This window comes from Sabethes cyaneus, chromosome 3 (genome assembly GCF_943734655.1).
Source record: "Sabethes cyaneus chromosome 3, idSabCyanKW18_F2, whole genome shotgun sequence".
Classification (NCBI taxonomy): domain Eukaryota; kingdom Metazoa; phylum Arthropoda; class Insecta; order Diptera; family Culicidae; genus Sabethes; species Sabethes cyaneus.
In genome coordinates, this window is record NC_071355.1 from 119,505,196 (window position 1) to 119,526,780 (window position 21,585).

The window sequence follows — 21,585 nt, forward strand, 5'->3', positions numbered from 1 at the left end:
TTAATTAATAAATTGATAAAAGATAATTAATTTTTACACATAACACACGGCGGGTCACCGGCAACACTCGCGACCGTCTCGTCCTGAATGATTTAGTGTTACTATAGATAATTTTTGTGGTCTTGTATTGACTAATGTTTTATGGAAGAGTCTCGAATTTCTCGAGCTCGATTAGTTTTTGAGTTTCGCAAAAATTTCTGTTTTATTTGTATGAGAGTCCATATCCCCCTACCACAGGGGTGAGAGGTCTCTAACTATCGTAAAATAAATTCAAGACTCCAAAATCTCCCACATGCCAAATTTGGTTCTATTTGCTTGATTAGTTCTCGAGTTATGAGGAAATTTGAATTTCATTTGTATAGGAGCCCCCCCTCCTAAAGTGGGTAGGGGTCCTAATTCATCATAGAAAAAAATTTTGTCTCCAAAAACACCCACGTGCCAAATTTGGTTCCATTTGCTTGATTAGTTCTCGAGTTATGAGGAAATTTGTATTTCGTTTGTATAGGAGCCCCCCTTCTTAAAGTGGAGAGGGGTTCTAATTCACCATAGAAAATATTCATGCCCTAGAAAACTTTCACATGCCAAATTTGGTTCCATTTGCTTGATTAATTCCCGAGTTATGAGGAAATTTGCATTTCATTTGTATAGGAGCCCCCCTTCCTAAAGTTGGCAGGGGTCCCAATTCATCATAGAAAAAAATTTTGTCTCCAAAAACACCCACATGCCAAATTTGGTTCCATTTGCTTAATTACTTCTCGAGTTATGAGGAAAATTGTGTTTCTTTGGTACCGGAGCCCCCCTCTTAAAGTGGGGAGGGGTCCTAATTTACTATAGAAAATATTCTTGCCCTCGAAAACCTTCACATGCCGAATTTGGTTCGATTTGCTTGATTAGTTCTCGAGTTATGAGGAAATTTGTATGAAAGCCCCCCCTTTTAAAGAGGAGAGGAGTTATAATTCCCCTTATAAAGAGGGGAGGGGTCTCAATTTACCATAGAATAAATTCTTGTCACCAAAAACACCCACATGCCAAATTTTGTTCTATTTGCTTGATTAGTTGTCGAGTTATCCAGAAATTTGTGTTTCATTTGTATGGGAGCCCCCCCTCTTAGTGGGGGGAGGGGTTTCTAACCATCACTAAAACCTTTCCTGGCCCCAAAAAACCTCTACATGCATATTTTCATGCCGATTGGTTCAGTAGTTTTCGATTCTATAAGGAACATACGGACAGACAGAAATCCTTCTTTATAGGTATAGATTAATTGTGACGCTTTTCGATATCTCAATTTTCGCTGCATTTTTAAAAAAAATCGTTACACTTCGCAACCAGTAAGAGATAGATAGTTACTATGTACACCCAATTCTTTTTTTGCACGGATTTTTTTTACACAGATTTTTGTTTGCACGACTTTTTTTGCACGGTTTCTCGAAATAACACGGTTTTTCTAAAATTCAACATCAGTTATACATCCAATTCTTTTTTACACGGATATTTTACGCGGAATTTTTTTTGCATGGCTTTTTTTGCACGGTTTCTCGAAATAACACGGATTTTTTCACCCGGTTTCTCGAAATAACACAGTTTATTTTTGCACGGTTTTGTTTTTACACAGCACGCATCCCCTGTGTAAAAAAAGAATTGGGTGTACTGCAAAGCCGCTTATTCTACTGTGTTCTACAACTTTTGTGGAAAAGTTGCGCCATAGTTTTTTAATAAACTTTTCCAAAGACACACCACCTGGAAAATTAAGCATTTTTACGCTAGAGCACAAATCATACCATACTCATATCAGTAAAGTTTGCTTACATAATTTCATCAATGTTTTATCAAATAATTTTCGACTGGTAAGGCCAATTCTAATCAAATTTAGCAGATATGTTCACCATGTTAAGGCTTCTCGTTTGGTACTAAGATGATTGAAATCTGCTTAATTATCTGGTTAAAATCGTTATAAATAATTGTAAAATTTATTATGCTGTACACGACTGCTCATAACTTTCAAATTAAACTTCCAATCAAAAAACAAATCAATAGTGATCTATGAGGCTATATTACCTACCAAATAAGACTAATAGCGCATAAATCGGTTTGACCATCTCTGAGAAACGTTCGACTAATTGACACCTTGAAAAAGTACATTTTTAAGCATAACTTTTGAACCGCTTGATTGTTTTCGATAAAACTCTTCGGCTGTTACACAATAATTATAGGAAAGCAGAATTAGCAGGAACCAACCTAGAAAAAAAATTATGCAAAAAATAGATTAATTTTAATATTGAAGGTTTATTTACATCATAAATAGAATCTGTCAATACATTTTCAATTCACATTTTCAACACTGATACATCATAAGTGCCATTTTGCGTTGGTAACAAAACATGTTTTCTAGTTGATATCAACAGCAGAATATGTAATAATTTTGAGATACTTTTGTTGTCAATCCTTGCACGGGTCGATAGTCACCACCACGTTACATTGCTCCTTGAGAGCTCGTGCTAGTTCGCTTGCTTCAGTGATCTCGTCCAGGTTTTTAAGCTGGAGAGTCATCTCAGGCGTTAGTGCGCGGATCTGTACGCTATCACCAAGGACCTTTTCTGCCAGTACTTCGTAGGCAGACCCCTTCTCAGTGGCATCCTTTTTGAGCTCAAGGATCATGTCACCCGTGCGGGAGCTGCGGATACTCCGCACATCCGAGCCAAGACCCTTCAGCTGGCCTTCAAACTTCTGAATATTTCGGCCCCTCAGTTTTGCCGTTGCTCCTCTTTTTCTGACCACTTTATGTGAAGTTCGATCCTCCTCTTTCTTCCTGATCCTCTTCTTTTTCACTAATTCCCACTGATTGTCGGACGCTAATTGCATCTTGTTATTCTCGGTGGGTTCTTCAGTTGGCTTGCGACCCTTTGTGATCAAGCGCTTCTTCGGGCCCGTGGGGGTTTGTTCACCTGGGGACTGCCTTGCACGTTTGGTGGATACCTTGTCGTTGGACTGCTCCGTAGTCGCAAGGGCCACGGTGTGGTCAGTCGTTGACGGGCAGGCATCCGTTTGTGCAAACCTCGATCCAAACGCCTTCTCGGTCTCTTTCTCTGCCACTTTTACTAGCGCTTCGAGTTCACTGTGCTCCTTTGTCGCAGCTCCGAAGCATGAGCGGTCTTTGTTTCAGGCCCTTCGGCAGGGTGCTGCGACCTGCCACGAACTCGATAATGGCATCGAGCTGACGAGGCGCCGCTACCACTCTTGGTAGCATATCTCTCTTTCCTGCCACTGCTTTTATTAGCGACGGACCGTACATTGCTGCGTCCGGCGTAGATACAGTTGGAGCGACAGGTGTGCCGCTTCCCTTTCCGCTTACGCTGGCGCTTCTACTCGTATCCATCGGCGGAGATCTCTGGATACCACCTCTTGCGAACGGATTATCTAATCCGTCAACGCTCACTGAAGTTAGGTACCAGGTATCAGCATCTTTGGCTCGAGCAGCACGTTCCTCACAATCATGTGGAAGATTTGTGCCTTGCCCATCTTGCCAGTATCATCATTTACCTGATGAGGACGGGAAGGAAAACAGAAGGAATAGGAAGGGGTGGATGAAGGATTTGGACAAACACAAACACATACATACCGAGAGATTTTTGTACCCCCGAGGGGATACTGCAATCCTTGGTAGTTAACTTATCAATAGTACACCCCCTGGGGGGGTATACTTATGATAAATAAGAGCCTATAGCTCAATACCGCTTTCGGTAAGAAACATCAAAATGTCTCGTAATCTTAGTTTCCTAAAATCCGATTCATTTAAGACGTAGGATCCAAAGATCCTATAACGCAATTGTGCTACTGCAGGACAGTTGCAAATTACGTGATATGGTGTACCGTAGTCGGATTCACATAAATTACAATGAAACGATTCAGCTCGCTGAATCGTAGCTATATGATAATTAAATCTGCAGTGACCAGTCAGGGATCTGACAAGAATACTGCAATTTACTTTACCTTTCACAACCTTCTCACATGGCTTAACAATGAAACTTTTCATTTGACGATAAGTTTCAAGATTTTCCCAATAACGTTCATGTTCAGATGAAAACCAAGATCGAATCTTTTGTTTTATCCAACATGCCGCAATTGGTAAAGCAGGTTCCGGTTCGAATACCGGCTTTTCTGCTCCAGATCTTGCTAGTTCATCAGCCCATTTATTTCCGGTGTGGCGTGTGATATTGTGTGTTGTTAAGTGAAAGACTTTTTAGAGAATGACCTCGAGCAATCAGAAATGCTCCTTTTTATTGAATTTTTCCCTAAAGTCCCTTTCGTAACCCTCTTGGTAGGGGTTCTCCCCTAGGAGCATTTCTAATCTAACGGTTTTCTTCTAGGGTTCCACCCTAGTTACCTAAACATTCTATTGGGATGAATATACATTGTTATACGGTCTTACTTGTTATTTGAAATAGAAATCGACACGTTTTTGGAACATAATTCATCTGTTGGTTAACGTTGCGTAGTGCGTCGGTTTACATAAATTTTTGAAAAATTGAATAAGTTTACAAAATTTGAATAAAATAGGAACACTTTTAAATTTTGATAGATCCTTTTTTCATGAAATTGCTGAGTAAGGATAAGTAAGTTGTTATTAATCTGAGTAAGTGCAAATAAAAATAAGTTATAAGGGGAAATATTATTCTTTAACATATGCATTGCGTAGTAAAATTCTAGATGATAGGTTTTTGAACTATGCCTAATTTCCTGTAATGCCATTCTATTTGATTCACATCAATAAAGTTTTCTTTTCATCAATTTTTATTAACCTTCGGTTACTCACGCTGTTGTATTTTATACAACACGTGTAGGTTTTTCAAAGCCATATTGTTATAAAGTTACAAATCGTTGTTTAACTAACGTCTATTCTTCAATAAACTTCTTATGAGCAAAATGTCATAATTATTCAATGCATTAATACTTTAAATTGTTGACAAAATAGATCAGCATAAACTGCCATCACAGAAAGGAAGCAATCAGAATGTGAGGTGTACCAGAATTTGGCCCCAACTGGAATTTTCACTTATTTCTTCATATGGAAAAATGGTGTCTGTATGCAGCAAAACTATCAGCATATGTAAATGGTTTAAAATGTATGCGTCTGCTGGTAGTCGAGTAATTCGGAGTAGATTTTTTTAATCAAAGTGTTCACGCTCAAACTAATTTGCCGGCCACCGAAGGTCTTTCTTCGCCAATAAATTGGCACCGGGAACACGCGATAGCAGCCGGGGAAAACAAACGCACTAAGCACAAAGGCCCAAAGATTTCCGCACTCAAATTGACCGTATTAATCACCAAAAATGTAAACTGTAATCCGTACCGACACGGCTTTTTTTTATCGCACAGAATGACACCGAACGAACCGTACGCTATCAGTATCATATTTCGACTGTCAATTATCTGTGCAGCAGATGCTGCTATCAAATGGTATCGATCAGTGGCGATCGGGTTCATCGATTCTCTCTCTAATTAATGATAACAGAACGCATAGTGAGATCCGTAACGAACTGATCATGGCAAGTAATTTACATGATAGGGTGAATCTAAATCTAAAGTTAATCATTTATAATTTTGTTTTATTCGAATTTGTCTGCAACACAAAGTTCTATAGTTCCTAAACAACCAAACATAGAGGTATACTATGTTCAGCAAAGTTGTGTATTTTTACTATTTGTACAATTTTGGAGTACATGAAAAAGTCATACAACAATTACAAAAAGAGCTAAAATAGAAAAACTGATTTTACAAATTCATATACAATAAGTGAGATTTTTCTATCTTCACTGCAGATATAGAAGATTACTGTCTTCAGTAAAATTTCTTGTAATGATATGCTCTATAACTTTGCAGAACACATCAATGTGTTATATTGAAACTGTAGAAAAATAATTTTTTTATTTCACTTTTAGGGGGATTAATCAAAATTTAATTTCCACCAGACGATAGACCTTTCAATTTCAAGAAACTCTTCCAACGCACAGTGGTTTGATTGCTCGGATTCGTGAACTTTTTTAATAACTCTTTTCATAGTGTTTTTTCAATATGGCGTCTTCGGAAGAATTTCTGTATATCAATAGACGCAACAACTGGTGGTCAATATTAGTTCGGAACTCAAACACAGGTGGCGCTGCAAAATTTAACTTTATAATTTGATGATATAGAGCTATAGTATGTTCTAGAAAGTTTTAGATAATCTTATTATGAAGCTTTTTGCTGAACACATTATTCCTCTAAGTATCACAGTTTTTGAGATATTAAGCGTCTTTCATGACGGACCCCCACAAATCGGGTTTTTCTCTGTAGCTTCAAAACTATCTGATTTAGGGAAAAATAGTGTTCTGCAAACATTTGCATCTGTCAAAAACACACACTTTTGCAGAAGAAAGTGAACACGTATCTTCTATACAGAGCGAGTTACTGAACGATTTAGGTAAAAATTAGCCATATTTCGTACTGCTATACAATAAAAACGTGGAAAAACTGGCGACCGAGATATAGTTAAAGTGAAAGTACATTCAAAACTGATCTTAAAACATGCTAAGTCATTTGTCTCTTTAAGTATCTGCATCATTTAATTTGCATTTAAAAACATCATCTTGTCGTCTAAGTGACAATGCGCATATGTGAAAAACTACATCATAGTAAGCTATGTAATGAAAAAATTCGTTTCACTACGTGTGGTTGGTTTTTATAATTCATAATCGTGAGCTTTTGTATCATTGGAAAACAATAATAAGGTAATTGTTACAGTTTCATAACAGCTCCAAGAAAAAGAAGACAAAATTTTATTTTTTCAAGCACCTATTTTTCTTCGTTTTTGTTTTTCTCAAGCTATGTTTTGTTTACGAAACTGAAAAGATATAAAAGTCTTTGCCAAGCTACTACCAACAAAACAAAAAAGGTTTGTTCCAATACTTTGTGTAGTTTCTGAGAAAAAGGTATATAAAGTTTAAAAATGATGGGTTTTCAGGAGTTTCAGGGTTCCACGCCGCACTGGAATGCTTATGTGTATGATCGTTTTTCGGCAACTTCCCGTAGTCGGATCATTACAAATTTAATATCAAATTTTGGTCGTTCATGTTCCCTTAAATTAACTGAAGCGCCATGTTCGTCGCATTACACTAACCTGCATTATTGAAGGACATGCTTCTGGTTCTTGGATCTTTTATGAAACTGTAACAATTACCTTATTATTGTTTTCCAATGATACAAAAGCTCACGATTACGAATTAGAAAAACCAACCAGACGTAGTGAAACGATTTTTTTCATTACCTAGCTTACTATGATTTTACTAGTTTACTAGATTACTAATTTTTCACATATGCGCATTGTCACTAAGACGACTAGATGGTGTTTTTAAATGCAAATTAAATGATGAAGATACTTAAAGAGACAAATGACTTAGCATGTTTTAAGATCAGTTTTGAATGTACTTTCACTGTAATTATATCTCGGTCGCCAGTTTTTCCAAGTTTTTATTGTATAGCAGTACGAAATATGGCTAATTTTTACCTAAATCGTTCAGTAACTCGCTCTGTATAGAAGATACGTGTTCACTTTCTTCTGCAAAAGTGTGTGATTTTGACAGATGCAAATGTTTGCAGAACACTATTTTTCCCTAAATCACATAGTTTTGAAGCTACAGAGAAAAACCCGATTTGTGAGGGTCCGTCATGAAAGACGCTTAATATCTCAAAAACTGTGATACTTAGAGGAATGATGTGTTCAGCAAAAAGCTTCATAATAAGACTATCTAAAACTTTCTAGAACATACTATAGCTCTATATCATCAAATTATAAAGTTAAATTTTGCAGCGCCACCTATGTTTGAGTTCCGAACTAATACTAACCACCTGTTATTGCGTCTATTGATATACAGAAATTTTTCCGAAGACGCCATATGAAAAAACACTATGAAAAGAGTTATTAAAAAAGTTCACGATCCCAGAGCAATCAAACCACTGTGCAACGGTTCGATAAACCTAAAACCAAGTTTTCCCAGTCCAAACTCTAGTGCACACGTTTTTTCAGTTATGGACAATTGTGCGCGCGAGTAAGCGTGTTACGAAAGTTAGCGCGAGTGTTCGAGGGGTAATATCTCTTGACCGGCAAAACCAACTCTTCTAAAATTTTGCAGATATTTTTACAGCATTAAAATCTCTAATTTGATACCAAAATAATTTAAACTAGATAAATTTTCTTAGATGAAATCGTTATAAATTATTGTAAATTTTAATGTATACGATTGCTCAACTTGGCTAAACGATAATATTCAAAACTCTGAGCTCTCGCACAACTATACCGTTTATCGATGTGATAGAAACGCACAAACCAGTCGGCACAGGCGCGGCGGAGGGGTTCTCATTGCCGTGAAGAACGAACATCGTAGCACAGCCGTTTGCATTGCAGACAGTGATCAGCTGGAGCAAACTATTGTGCGAATCTCGATGCGAAATTTTGACTTATTTGTTTGCTGTGTTTATCTGCCTCCTAATACTGAGCCTGCACTGTATGAGCAGCATGCGATGTGTGTTCAAAAACTGATTGATTTAGCCGGTGATCGCAGTCACGTTTTGGTGGTTGGCGATTACAATCTCCCACACTTATGTTGGTCACGTGATGAAGTTCTAAACTGTCTACTGCCAATGAATGCATCTTCTGACCAGGAAAATGTTTTGGTTGAATCAATTTTATCGAATGGACTATTGCAAATAAACAATATTACAAATTTCAATGGAAGGCTTCTCGATTTGGCTTTCATCAGTGATAACAGTCGGGTGGAATTGCTGGAGCCGCCGTTGCCGCTGCTGCCAATTGATCAACACCATCGTCCCTTTGTTGTAATATTCGAACTTGCAGATGAGAGCAAAAATGTTTCTAATGTTATTGACCCGCTCGACTTTGACTTTAAAAGATGCAATTTTGAATCAATTAATAGACTGTTTGCTGAGATTCGCTGGGAGGAGTTTCTTGTTGGATGCAGTACTGATGAAGCCGTATCATGTTTCTATGAGCGCATTTATAGTACACTTCGTGATGTTGTCCCTATGAAGCAACAATTCTGTCAGCGCGGTAGTAGACAACCGTGGTGGAACAACCAGCTACAGCGTCTGCGTAACCGTCTCCGTAAGGCAAGAAAAAAATATTTTCGCTGGAAAGATGATAGCCATAAAGCTGTGCTGCGTGACATTGAGAGCGAATACAACTCATTGCTTGCTCACTGCTTTCGTTGCTATATTCGTCGCATGGAAGACAACATTAAGCATGATCCTGCATCGTTTTGGACGTACGTGAAAAATCGCAAGCAACAAGGCGGAATCCCTCAACGTGTGCATTACAACGAAAATGTAGCTGAGTCCCCGTCGGAGTCGGCAAACTTGTTCTCATCTTTCTTTCGAAGTGTGCAAAGTAACAACTTACCACTTTCGTCTGAGGAGTATTTGAACAGATTGCCGTTGTTCGATTTGAGCATGCCGCTTTTTCATTTCTCGGAAGCTGCAATCAATCGACGAATCGAAAGGCGCCGGACCTGACAGCCTGCCACCGCTCCTCTTCAAAAACTGTGCTGCGACGCTCGCGATTCCTGCAAGGATTATTTTTAATCAATCCATGTCGGAAGGAACTTTCCCGAATGTATGGAAAACTGCTGCTATTACACCTGTTCATAAAGCAGGTAGCACTCACGACGTTAAGAACTACCGCGGAATTTCGATTCTGAGTTGTTTGCCGAAGGTATTCGAGAGCCTTATCCACGATTCACTTTACCCGAAGGTTCATCATGTCATTTCGGAATGGCAGCATGGATTCGTGAAAAAACGTTCGACAGTTGTTTCTTCACTAACGAGTGCGCTTGAAAAACGTCAGCAAATTGATGCGGTTTATGTGGATTTTGCAAAAGCCTTTGATAGAGTGCCACACTCTTTGATGGTCACGAAACTGGAAAAAATGGGATTTCCTGAATGGTTGACACGGTGGGTACTATCATATCTCACCAGTCGCGTTGCAGTCGTACGTGTTAATGGAACGAAATCCCTACCATTTGAGATTCAATCCGGTCTGCCCCAAGGAAGTCACCTGGGCCCACTGTTGTTCATTCTCTTTGTAAACGACTTGTGCTCCACGATAAAATCGTCCAAGTATATGTTTGCCGACGATCTGAAGTTCTATCGGGTAGTCGCTTCCAGTGTTGACTGCTCTGCCATACAATCCGACATCGATTCGCTGTTAAGTTGGTGCAAACTCAACGGAATGGACGTGAACGTGCAGAAATGTAATGTCATCTCATTCTGCAGAAATAGGCATCTCACCTTGTTTGATTACAAAATGGATTCAGCTAGTATCACCCGAGTCGATTCCGTTAAAGATTTGGGCATTCTTCTAGATAACAAATTATGTTTCACTCAGCACATTACAGCCACTACTGCTAAGGCGTACGCTATTCTGGGCTTCATAAAAAGGAATACGCAGCAGTTTACCGACTCTTATTGCTTGAAGGCTCTCTACTGTGCGATTGTACGCAGTATCCTTGAGTATGGGGCGCTTGTATGGGCACCCTACCACGCTGTCCATATCAACCGGATCGAACGAATCCAGCGTCACTTCGTTCGGTATGCTCTGCGGTTGCTGCCCTGGGATGATCCAATTCGACTGCCTCCTTACGAACATCGATGCGCTTTGATACGTCTGCCAATGTTGGCGAATAGGAGAACTTTGCTGCAACGGCTATTCATCTTTGATCTTCTTGGAGGTAATATCGACAGCCCGGAGCTCCTAAGTCGAGTCCGATTTAACGTTCCACCAAGGCATACTCGACGAGCTGATTTCTTTAGGCTTCCAATGCACCGTACTCAATTCGCTCAAAACAATCCATTTGACGTATGTTGTCGTGTATTTAATACTGTTTCTGACGATTATGATTTTAATGTTACTCGGACCACTTTTAAACTTAGAATAAGTAATTACTAAGAACTGTCTGTACGAAATTTCGAAGACTAGTATAAATAAATAAATAACTTTCAAATTAAACGTCCAATCAAAAAACAAATCAATAGTGTGCTATTAGGATATATCACCTTTCAAATGAGACTAGTAGCGCATAAATCGGTTTGGCCATCTCCGAGAAACAGGCGATAATTGAATCGTTTGTTTGAGAAACCCCACAAACGCCATTTTTAAGAAAATTGACTTTTTAACAGTTTTCGAATCCTTGAGGAGATCCACACCTTCCCTCAAAATTCCAGAAAAAGTTAGTTCCACGAACCCCTTTTAATTGGGGTTGCAAATATCCGTTTGTTTGAGAAACCCCAAATATCCATGTTTCCGATAATCACCTAGAGCGGCGCTGCGATCGGTACAAAATTATCATTCAATATTTACGTGCAGCGCTGTAAGCATCATTCGCAAAACAATTCAATAGTATAAAAATGTCTTCGGAATCGAAAAATTACGAGTTGGACACAGTCAAAAAGAAGAAACATAGTGTTCGGCGGACTACAGAATACAAGGCGGAAGCTATTAAAATTAAAAGAACGGCGTATAAAATTGAAAAGAAAAGGATGTTTTAGCTGAAAAAGTTCGAGCTGATTGCAAATGCAGATAAGCTTGGATCAGTTAGTCAACAAGATAAACGTAAATAAACCGAACCTGTAATCTAGATACAGTGAAAACTGAAGCAATCTCGTTCCTTTCGTTTCTCACAAAAGCAGTAACCTACCATTTACTATACAATGTTAATAATAGCACAATATATAAATAAAAGGTTTAATCTTCTATTTATCTTTTTTGTTAACTCGTTGCTTTTCCTAATGTAAGTAATCCGTCGAGCTCTCCCGAGTAACTGTAAAATCAATAGTTTATCATTTCGAAGTATTTAAGGTGCTGTTTACGTATCTTCATTTCCTTTAGGTATAACGTAATTTGAGAACAGGCCCTTATTCTCAGATTCTGTTCCATAATCAAAGTACGGTTGTTATCCAAGATTTAAAATGTTTATTTTCTGGTAATAAATATCTTTAATTACTACTAGCAAAGTATCAAGGTATTCTATTCGATGTGAATTCGTGTTACTGTGGTCCATTTATGCAATTCAAAAACCGCCGTTATTCCATTTACCTTTTATTTTTTAATAGGTAAATGCAAACCATGATAAAAATTTGGATTAAAAAAGTACAAAACTTTTTCTAAAACTTGTATTATTCAACTGCAAAATTTTTAATAAATAATATTTAGCGCCCCTCCCCTCTTCTTCTTCTTAGCGGTACGTACTTTTTTAATATCCTCAATGATATATGGTAGCAAATTACATATTATGAGCATGGAAAGATCACAAGTTGGATAGAAACAGCCTAAAACTACTTAAGTGCACTGTCAATTTCTCGTTTGTTTGAGAAACCCCAAATATCCATCAACTTTAAAGCCTTGTAATTTCAGCTAGAATCATTATGTTGATAAAAAAAATGTCTAAATAATGTATTTTAGATACTATCATAGAACCTCATACCACAAAATATAAGGATTGGTTCAAAATATTGAGAAAATCAGTTTTTTGTTGTTTTCCAACAATAGTGTCGAGTGGACTTGTGGGGTTTCTCAAACAAACGATTCAATTATTACCTTGTCAAAACAGGTTTTTAAGCATAACTTTTAAAACTCTCGTTGGTTTTCAATAAAAATTCCTGAACAATTTAGCACTAATAAGAGCTTTCATTTGATACTAAGATCGTTGAAATCGATTATGTAGTTCCGGAGAAACCCATGTCACGTAGTTTTCATATTTTTGTTTATAACTTTCAAACGAAACGTCGTATCACGAAACAACTCAATAGTGGTCTGCTAGATAATAGTACCTTTCAAACAAAAGTAATAGCGAACGATTCGGCTCAGCCATCTCTGAGAAACAGGCGATAGAAAAAATCATTACACACACACACACACACACACACACACACACACACACACACACACACACACACACACACACACACACACACACACACACACACACACACACACACACACACACACACACACACGCACACACACACACACACACACACACACACACACACACACACACACACACACACACACACACACACACACACACACACACACACACACACGGGAATCGCCAGGAGATAAGGTAAGCTCAAAAAAGCGGAAGGATGAGCTGAACGGCGACCACGAAGAGCAAAATGAAAACAGAGCGGAGGAGCAGTGCGACACGGAGGCTAGCGGCTGGCGAACCATTCCTAAGCAGAAGGAGGAGAGTGAGAACAAGAAAAAATGAAAGAAGATCGGCAGAAGCAGTTGCAGAGGGACATGCCGGCAGAACGCGAAGAAGCGGAAAAAAAGGCGAAGAATAGGGCGAGACCCCAACCTCGCCGGATCCGGAGCAGAGGCGATGCTCTGATTGTTGGAGTGAAGGGCGAGAAGACGACGTATGCCGATCTCCTCAAGAGAATGAGGGACGACCCGAAGCTGAAAGAGTTAGGGGAAAAGGTCGTGAAAAACCCGGAGAACCCAGAGCGGCGAGTTGCTCTTCGAGCTCAAGAGAGACCCGGAGGTGCAGAGCGCGGCTTTCAAGGCGCTAGTCGAGACAGCGCTCGGTAGCGAAGCTTAAGTAAAAGCTTTGTCTCAGGAGACGATCGTTGAAGCGAAAAACCTGGACGAGGTCACAACAGAGAGTGAGGTGAAAGCCGTGCTAACAAGAGCGGAATACCTGGGCGACGTTCCAAGGTCTATTCGGCTGCGGAAGGCATACGGCAGTACGCAAACGGCGTCGATTCGTCTATCTATCGAGGCGGCAAACCGGCTTCTGAAGGTGGACAGAGTCAAAATTGGATGGGCGGTGGTTAGCTTTAGAGCCATCCCACGTGAACCCAAAGAAATGGCGAGATGCTTTAAATGCATGGACTTTGGTCACCAGGCGAGGAATTGTCCGGGACCTGACAGATCGAAGCTGTGCCGGAAATGCGGCAATGAGGGGCACGTTGCGAAGGACTGCAATAAGCAACCGAGGTGTATGTTGTGCAAGGAAGACAACGACCACGTGACGGGAGGCTTTAAATGCCCGGTGTACCAGAAGGCAAAGGCAGCCCTACAATAATGGAGGTGATTCAAATCAACCTCAATCACTGCGACACTGCACAGCAACTGTTGTGGCAGTCGACAACAGAAACGAAGTGCGACGTTGCAATCATAGCGGAGCCGTATCGAATTTCCTCCGATAACGGTAACTGGATAGCAGACAGAGCAGGAATGGCCGCGATATTGGTGACGGGCAGATATCCCATCCAGGAGGTGGTTACAAACCGATACGAGGGTTTCGTGGTCGCCAAAATTAACGGAGTCTTCGTATGCAGCTGCTATGCTCCGCCAAGGTGGACGCTGGAACAGTTCTGCCGCATGCTGGACGAACTAACTGGTGAGCTCATTGGACGGAGACCGATCGTCATAGGAGGTGACTTCAACGCCTGGGCAACCGAATGGGGAAGTAGATGTACGAACGCCAGAGGAGCCAGCCTACTTGAAGCACTGGCAACGCTCGAAGTAGAGCTGAGCAACGTTGGAACCACCAGCACTTTCCGCAGAGATGGCCGAGAATCGATCATCGACGTCAACTTCTGCAGCCCGTCGCTGAGAACCGACATTAACTGGAGAGTGTGCGAAGCTATACGGTACACTATTGGCCAACGGAACCCCGTGGCAGCACAAACAGGAAGAATTCGAGAGCGGCAGTGGAAAATGGAGGCATTCGACAAGGACCTCTTTGTTGAGGCACTACGACCACACAGCGAAGCCCAGAATGGTGATGCTGACGAGCTGACCGAGGCGCTAACCAGAGCATGCGACACAACCATGCCAAGGAAGGTGGAGCCTAGAAACCGACGGCGTCCGGTCTACTGGTGGAACGAGTCACTCAATGCATTACGAGCTAACTGCAACAGAGCTAGAAGGTGCTTCCAGAGAGCAAGAAGTACCAAGACTAGAGAGGAAAGAAGAAGTGACCTCCGCGTTGCCAAGGCCGCACTGAAATACGCGATTAAGCAGAGCAAAACAAACGCCTTTAAGGAGCTTTGTAGAGCAGTCGATTCCAACCCCTGGGGCGATGCATACCGAATAGTGATGGCAAGGATCAGGGGCCCAGCAATGCCAGCCGAAGGATGCCCAGATAAGCAAAAAATAATAGTTTAAGGACTCTTCCCGGAACACGAGCCAACGTCCTGGCCCCCTACCCCTTACCGGGTGCTAGAGGATGAGAACGCTGACGAGAGAAGAGTCTCCAATGACGAACTTGTTTCAATCGCGAAAGACCTGCAGATGAAGAAGGCGCCGGGCCCGGATGGGATCCCCAATGCAGCTCTTAAGGAGGCAATCCATGCATTTCCAGACACGTTCCGCACGGTGATGCAAAACTGCCTAAACGAGGGACACTTTCCAGACAAGTGGAAAATCCAGAAGTTGGTACTGTTGCCAAAACCAGGAAAACCGCCGGGGGATCCAGCATCATATCGACCAATTTGCCTGCTGGACACACTGGGAAAGCTGCTAGAAAGGATTATCCTGAACAGGCTATCCATATATACGGAGGGCGACTACGGACTGACACAAAGGCAGGTTGGGTTCCGGAAGGGAAGGTCCACACTAGATGCGATCCGGACTGTCGTCGAGACAGCATAGAAGGCGTCCAAGCAGAAACGTAGAGGAAACCGCTACTGCGCAGTGGTCACTATCGACGTTAAGAATGCATTCAACAGCGCCAGCTGGGAAGCCATCGCAGCAGCGCTCCATAGAATGAGAGTCCCCGACTATCTGTGTCGCGTTTTGAAGAGCTACTTCACGAATCGGGTGCTAGTATACCGGACGAACCTCGGAAAGGAACCGACCGTGATCACGGCGGGCGTTCCACAAGGGTCAATACTCGGGCCATCTCTCTGGAACAGTATGTACGACGGCGTGCTAACCCTAGAGCTACCAACGGGAGTGGAAATCGTCGGCTTCGCGGACGACATCGTGATGACGGTTACATGCGAATCACTAGAGTAAGTGGAGGCGTTGGCGGCTGAGTCAATCTGCAGGGTGGAGAGTTGGATGCAGAACGCGAAACTGCAAATAGCGCACCATAAAACGGAGATACTACTGGTGAGTAATCGGAGAGCAGTCCAACACGTGGGGATTACCGTAGGCGAACATACCATAACCTCAAAACGCGAGGTGAAGCACCTGGGCGTGATGATCGACAATCGGTTAAAATTCAACAGTCATGTTGACTACGCATGCGAAAAGGCAGCGAAAGCCATCAGTGCACTGTCTAGGATTATGCCGAATAACTTTGGACCAAACAGTAGCAAGAGGCGCCTCTTAGCCAGTGTATCATCGTCGATACTGCGGTATAGCGGACCAGCCTGGATTACAGCGCTCCAAACCCAGCGCAACAGAGCGAAGCTGAGAAGTACGGCCCGACTAATGGCCATTCGAGTTGTGTTACACTTCGAAATTATGCCGACAAAATGCGCTAAATTTTCCCACAGTGCAGTCGCTGTAAGTACGCAGCCCGCACGTCTGTAGTAAAAGAACTACGGAAAAATTATACCAGCTCTCGAAAAGAAATCACTTAGAAAGCGCTCTCAATGCTAAGCTACCTAACACATTCGCAAGAGCAGATCAGTTTCCGGCGAAGCACGAAGTGGAATAGTCACCACTCCGGTGACGTGTCTTAATTTTGGATTTATTCCGCTTCCGCGTAACCGCTTCTCGCGTGAATATTATTCTGATTGATTAAATCTGTGATATTGAGTGCGGAAAACCACATCTTCCTAACGGACGCATTAGGATACGCACCGGTGTAAGCATAACAGAATTACCAGCCTGCTGAGTGAGGAGAAGACACTCACGATCAATCTCAATTATCACACGGAGTCATCGACGGGAAAATTCATGCGATCAAAGCCTGAAGTGTGAAGTACACGACTTGAACCATCCAAACAGCAAGGCAAAGCATAGGTGACAAACATCGATCCAGGATCCACTCGTAGATATATGGTGCGCCCGATCGAAGCAGTACCGTTATCAATAACAACGACAAGCCCTCAAAAGAGGGCTTTTTTTTTCTTTACCCAATCTGATTTTCGTGCTTCGACGACACTTCTACAGTGGGTAGCTACTATCGGCCGGACGAGGACCGTATTGTTTGAACCGTATTCATTAAGACCTGCGTCGCGCGCAGAATCACCAGATCAACAGGCCTGGTCCGTAGGCCGACTCGGACTTGATTGCTGATCCCGAGACGTACGAGCACTTGCTCAAAGACAAGCAGCATCGGCAAGACATCCAGATAGTGCGAGTGTAACATCCAATTCGCGATAGGCTACGGCCTTCGATTTGTGCGTGTTTGTAACCAGCAATGATGCGATCGGATTAGAATAACGACAAAACACACTTCGTTCACCGAGAAACCGTAGGTAGTAGAAATGGGGCCCCTAACATTAAGCAAGCGATGTGTTAGCAAGTAAGAGCAGAAGCAACAGCTGAGGCGGATCTTTTGTTAAATAGATATTGGTATAATGTACACCTTGTGTGTTTCTTGTGACATTTCGATACGGTTTATCAAAGCTTTAGACTAGTTCGTTGGCTCTTCGGGTATCGGTGTATGCGTTTTGTGATTGATGATTCGTGGGTCGGAACGGATTGCGAGTCTCTTGTCTCTTCTACCGACTGAGCGAAGCGGTGCATCAGTCGACGACTGTCAGTGCGCTATTCCATCAATACATTAAATTTTGCAACATTGGCGCCCAACCAAAAAACCTACATTCGCGTTCTGACCCCCACGTTCCGTGCATAATAGTGAATCAGTGAGACTAAATAAACAGGAAAATTATAGTGACATAACATTAGTAAAGCTGTAAACAACCATGGACTTCGAACATTTGTTAGACGATGAGCTGGACTTCGAGTTACGGTTACGAGGAACAAAGGAAACAAAAGGATTAGATCGACAGGGGAGACTATCACGGTTACTCCAACTTCTACAAAACAAATCGATGCCCTTGCCTGTGACTTCCAATCAGATCATGTCGGACGTAGACAACATTTATCAGTGTCAGGCAAGATTGCAGAAAATAATACTAACCGTAGATTTGGCGATCAGGCAGAACAATGCAGACCAATTAAAAATTTGCCGATCGAGACTGATGCATTACCAGCTTCGACTTTCCCTAATTACCGATAGCTTAATTGCATCTAATGCAAGCAAATCTTTGGATAAAATTAAGCAAATTTTGCTGACAATTGAAAACTTTTTACAAAGTCCACCAACATCAACCCCCGATGCAAAAGGTGACATGGATATCCTTCCGGAAGAAAAAGAAACTCTGCAAAGACTCGAAAATCCTCAGCTGCAGTCTAGTATTATGGAATCCGCACACGTACAGCAGCAGCAGCAGCAGCATCACAGCTTCAACAGCAACAGGCACCGATACAACAACAACCTCAGGGGCAACCGATGCGACCTCAGATACACCAGCAGCGGATTGAAGATCGTCACGAACAGCAACACGAGAGAAGTCAGCAGCTTCTGCAACAGCTGGAAAACGAAAAAAGGGAGCTGAATCAATCGCAGTTACAAATTCAACAAGAGCAACAATTTCTTCTGCACCAGGAGCAACAATCAAGGCAGCAACAAGATAGCCACCATTTGGACCAATGGCGACAACAACAACAAGACAACCACCAGCAGCAAGTACAGCAGCTACAACAACAGCGGCAAGAGTTACAGCACCTTTTGCAGCAAGAAAGATCAAAACGGCAGCATTTAGAAAATCAAATGGGACGGTTTCAACACGAGCAGTATAGGTGCCATCAAAACTTCGGTAATGTATGCCAGGGGGTAAATCCTGCAGCAGGTGTGAATTGGCCTCATGATCTCCAGGAACCAGACCAATCACATTACATACCAGCGATAGATCAATTACCGCATGACCTGCGAAATGACTTCATGCGTTTCTTGCAAACACGAAATAGACCAAACTCACCAAGACCCAGCGGACAGGTGTCGAACTCCATAAGGTTTGCGCAACCGGTGCACAAATGGCCTTTCGAATACTCGGGTCAACCGAGCATCATACAATTAGGAGAATTTCTCAACCAAGTAAATACCTACGCAGACACTGAAGGAATCGAGGAGCAAACGCTTCTCCGTTCTATTAAACATTTACTCAAGGGACGAGCTCTTCAGTGGTATACACGATCCTATCTATACCTTACCAGCTGGGAGACGTTCAGATCGGAAATTAAACAGGAGTTTCTACCACCGAACTACTCCGAGATTATCAAACAAGACCTGTATCTAAGGTTTCAGGGCCCCAACGAATCCTTTACATCGTTCTACAGGGACTTAGTAGCAGCTTTCGAGATAGTGGAACCAGCAATATCAGAGTCGGAAAAACTGTTTATCGTGAAATCGCATCTGAACTTGGATTACATTCCGATAGCTGCAGCTTCCCGAGCCAGTACAGTTAAAGATTTAGTTACAGTTTGCAAAGAATTTGAAGTATCTCGCTCCTACTCTTTTCGAAATAGATCTTCTACAACCCCTCGAACGTTCTGGAATAAATCAGACAGTTCTCCATTTCAGCGTCCACTAACGAACAAAATGGAACATTCTAACCGACCTGCGTTCAACAGGCAGTCCCACAACACAGCACATATTAATGCAATGGAACTTAATTCGGAGATAGAAGAAGATTGGGATCTACAAGTTATTCAGGAGCACGAAGCCATTCAGCAAGACATCGCACTGCGCAATGAGACGGCTTCAAATGCCGTGGAGGAAGTAAACGCGGTACGAGCACAGAGCAACCCCAGAGAACGATTTCCTTCAAATTTACAGCACCCAGCAAAAGGAGAGCAACGTACAGAAGTTTCAACATCTACTATCATCTGTTGGCAGTGCGAGAATCCTGGTCACACTTATCCGAATTGTCCCAATCCGAAACGCTTCATTTTCTGCTACAGTTGCGGGAAGAAAGGATGTACCACTCGTAACTGCGAAGCTTGTATCTCACGATGGAAACAACTAGATTCAACAAATGTAATGCCGAGTTCGGGAAACCGCAGATGGGAGAATCCTCAATAAAGGGCGTGGGCTCTCCCTCAATTGCCAAGATCCCTCTACTTAACAGCATTCCCGCATTCTACAAAGCAGATTCAATCGTTATAGACCCGCACAATATCGACAAACGCCCTTACGCACATATAAACATCCTGGGTCGGGAACTACGCGGACTCCTAGATAGCGGAGCAACCTGCAGTCTGATCGGTGGTTCACTGTGCAGAATCGCAGATGATCTAGGATTAACCAAATTTCCTGTCAGCGGGGAAGTAAAAACAGCTGATAATTCGGCGCATTCAGTATCGTTCTTTTCTCAGGTACCAATTTCCTACAACAACAGGAGTTTTACTCTACCGATTTTGTTCATCGAGACAATGCCTTCTATTCTCATATTGGGGGTAGACTTTTGGGCCAAGTTTGGAATCAAAGCAACCATATGCTGGGTTACAGACAGCCTAAGTTCTAAACCTTCGATCATTGAATCCCTAGCGGTTCACGACAGACATCGGTTGAATATGGTAATACAGAAGTTTCCAACGTCTCTGAAAAAAGGCACTCTAGGAAGAACTAGCTTGTACTTTCATAAAATCGACACAGGAAACGCAACTCCTTTCAAGCAAAAATATTATCCAATGTTCAAATTCGTATTAGAAGATTTGAATAAAGAAGTCGACCGAATGTTAGCATTAGGTGTCATCGAAAATGCCATTTGCTGTCCATGGAATAACGCTACAGTGGCAGTTAAGAAGAAAGACGGATCGATGAGACTATGCTTGGATGCAAGGAAATTAAATTCCGTCATTGTACAGGAGGCGTACCCAATTCCTCACATAGCATCGATTGTGAATAATCTGAGTGGTTCAAAATTTCTATCATCCATTGACCTGGAATCAGCATTTTGGCAGATACCGCTTGAGGAGGGATCGAAACAGAAAACCGCTTTTACCATTCCGCAGCGGGGACATTTCCAATTCACCGTGGTTCCTTTCGGACTATCAACTGCAAGCCAAGCGCTTTCACGCGTCATGAACCACTTATTCATCGATCTTGAACCAAGAGTATTTGTATACTTAGATGATTTGGTCATTGCTACTGAAACGCTTAAGGAACACTTGGACCTCTTAGAGGAGATTTCTCGAAGACTAGACGGCGCAGGGCTAACGATCAACGCAGAAAAGTCCATTTTTTGCAGGAAAAGCTTGCACTACCTAGGCTATGTATTGGATGAGACAGGTTGGCTCGTGGATGATGAAAAAATACAGGCCATCAGCAAGTTTCCAGTTCCATCTACTAAAAAAGAAGTCCAGCGGTTCATCGGAATGTGTGGATGGTATCGACGCTTTATTAAAGATTTCTCGCAAACTGCCGCTCCTCTCACAGAACTCACAAAGGCCAAAATCAAGTTCCGATGGACAGAAGAATGCGAGAAAGCCTTCCAGACATTAAA

At 42.0% G+C, this 21,585-nt stretch overlaps 2 protein-coding genes across 2 annotated transcripts; both read left to right on the forward strand.

The window, feature by feature from the left end:
* Positions 1 to 14,134: 14,134 nt before the first annotated feature.
* Positions 14,135 to 15,223, forward strand: LOC128740068 (uncharacterized). Its single transcript, XM_053835581.1, has one exon. The coding sequence runs from the start codon at positions 14,135 to 14,137 to the stop codon at positions 15,221 to 15,223; it is 1,089 nt and encodes a 362-aa protein (XP_053691556.1).
* Positions 15,224 to 16,261: 1,038 nt separating this feature from the next.
* Positions 16,262 to 20,162, forward strand: LOC128740069 (uncharacterized). The gene is made up of 2 exons (XM_053835582.1): positions 16,262 to 16,481; positions 18,460 to 20,162. Exons 1-2 carry the CDS (start codon positions 16,262 to 16,264, stop codon positions 20,160 to 20,162), a joined length of 1,923 nt encoding a protein of 640 aa, XP_053691557.1.
* Positions 20,163 to 21,585: the final 1,423 nt, after the last annotated feature.

Bases quoted from the DNA above. Each gene is read 5' to 3' on its own strand.
- LOC128740068 (XM_053835581.1), top strand. From the start codon at position 14,135: ATGGAGGTGATTCAAATCAACCTCAATCACTGCGACACTGCACAGCAA.
- LOC128740069 (XM_053835582.1), top strand. From the start codon at position 16,262: ATGATCGACAATCGGTTAAAATTCAACAGTCATGTTGACTACGCATGC. The intron at 16,482-18,459 runs GTACGGCCCGAC...GCACACGTACAG, and splicing joins CAACAGAGCGAAGCTGAGAA to CAGCAGCAGCAGCAGCATCA.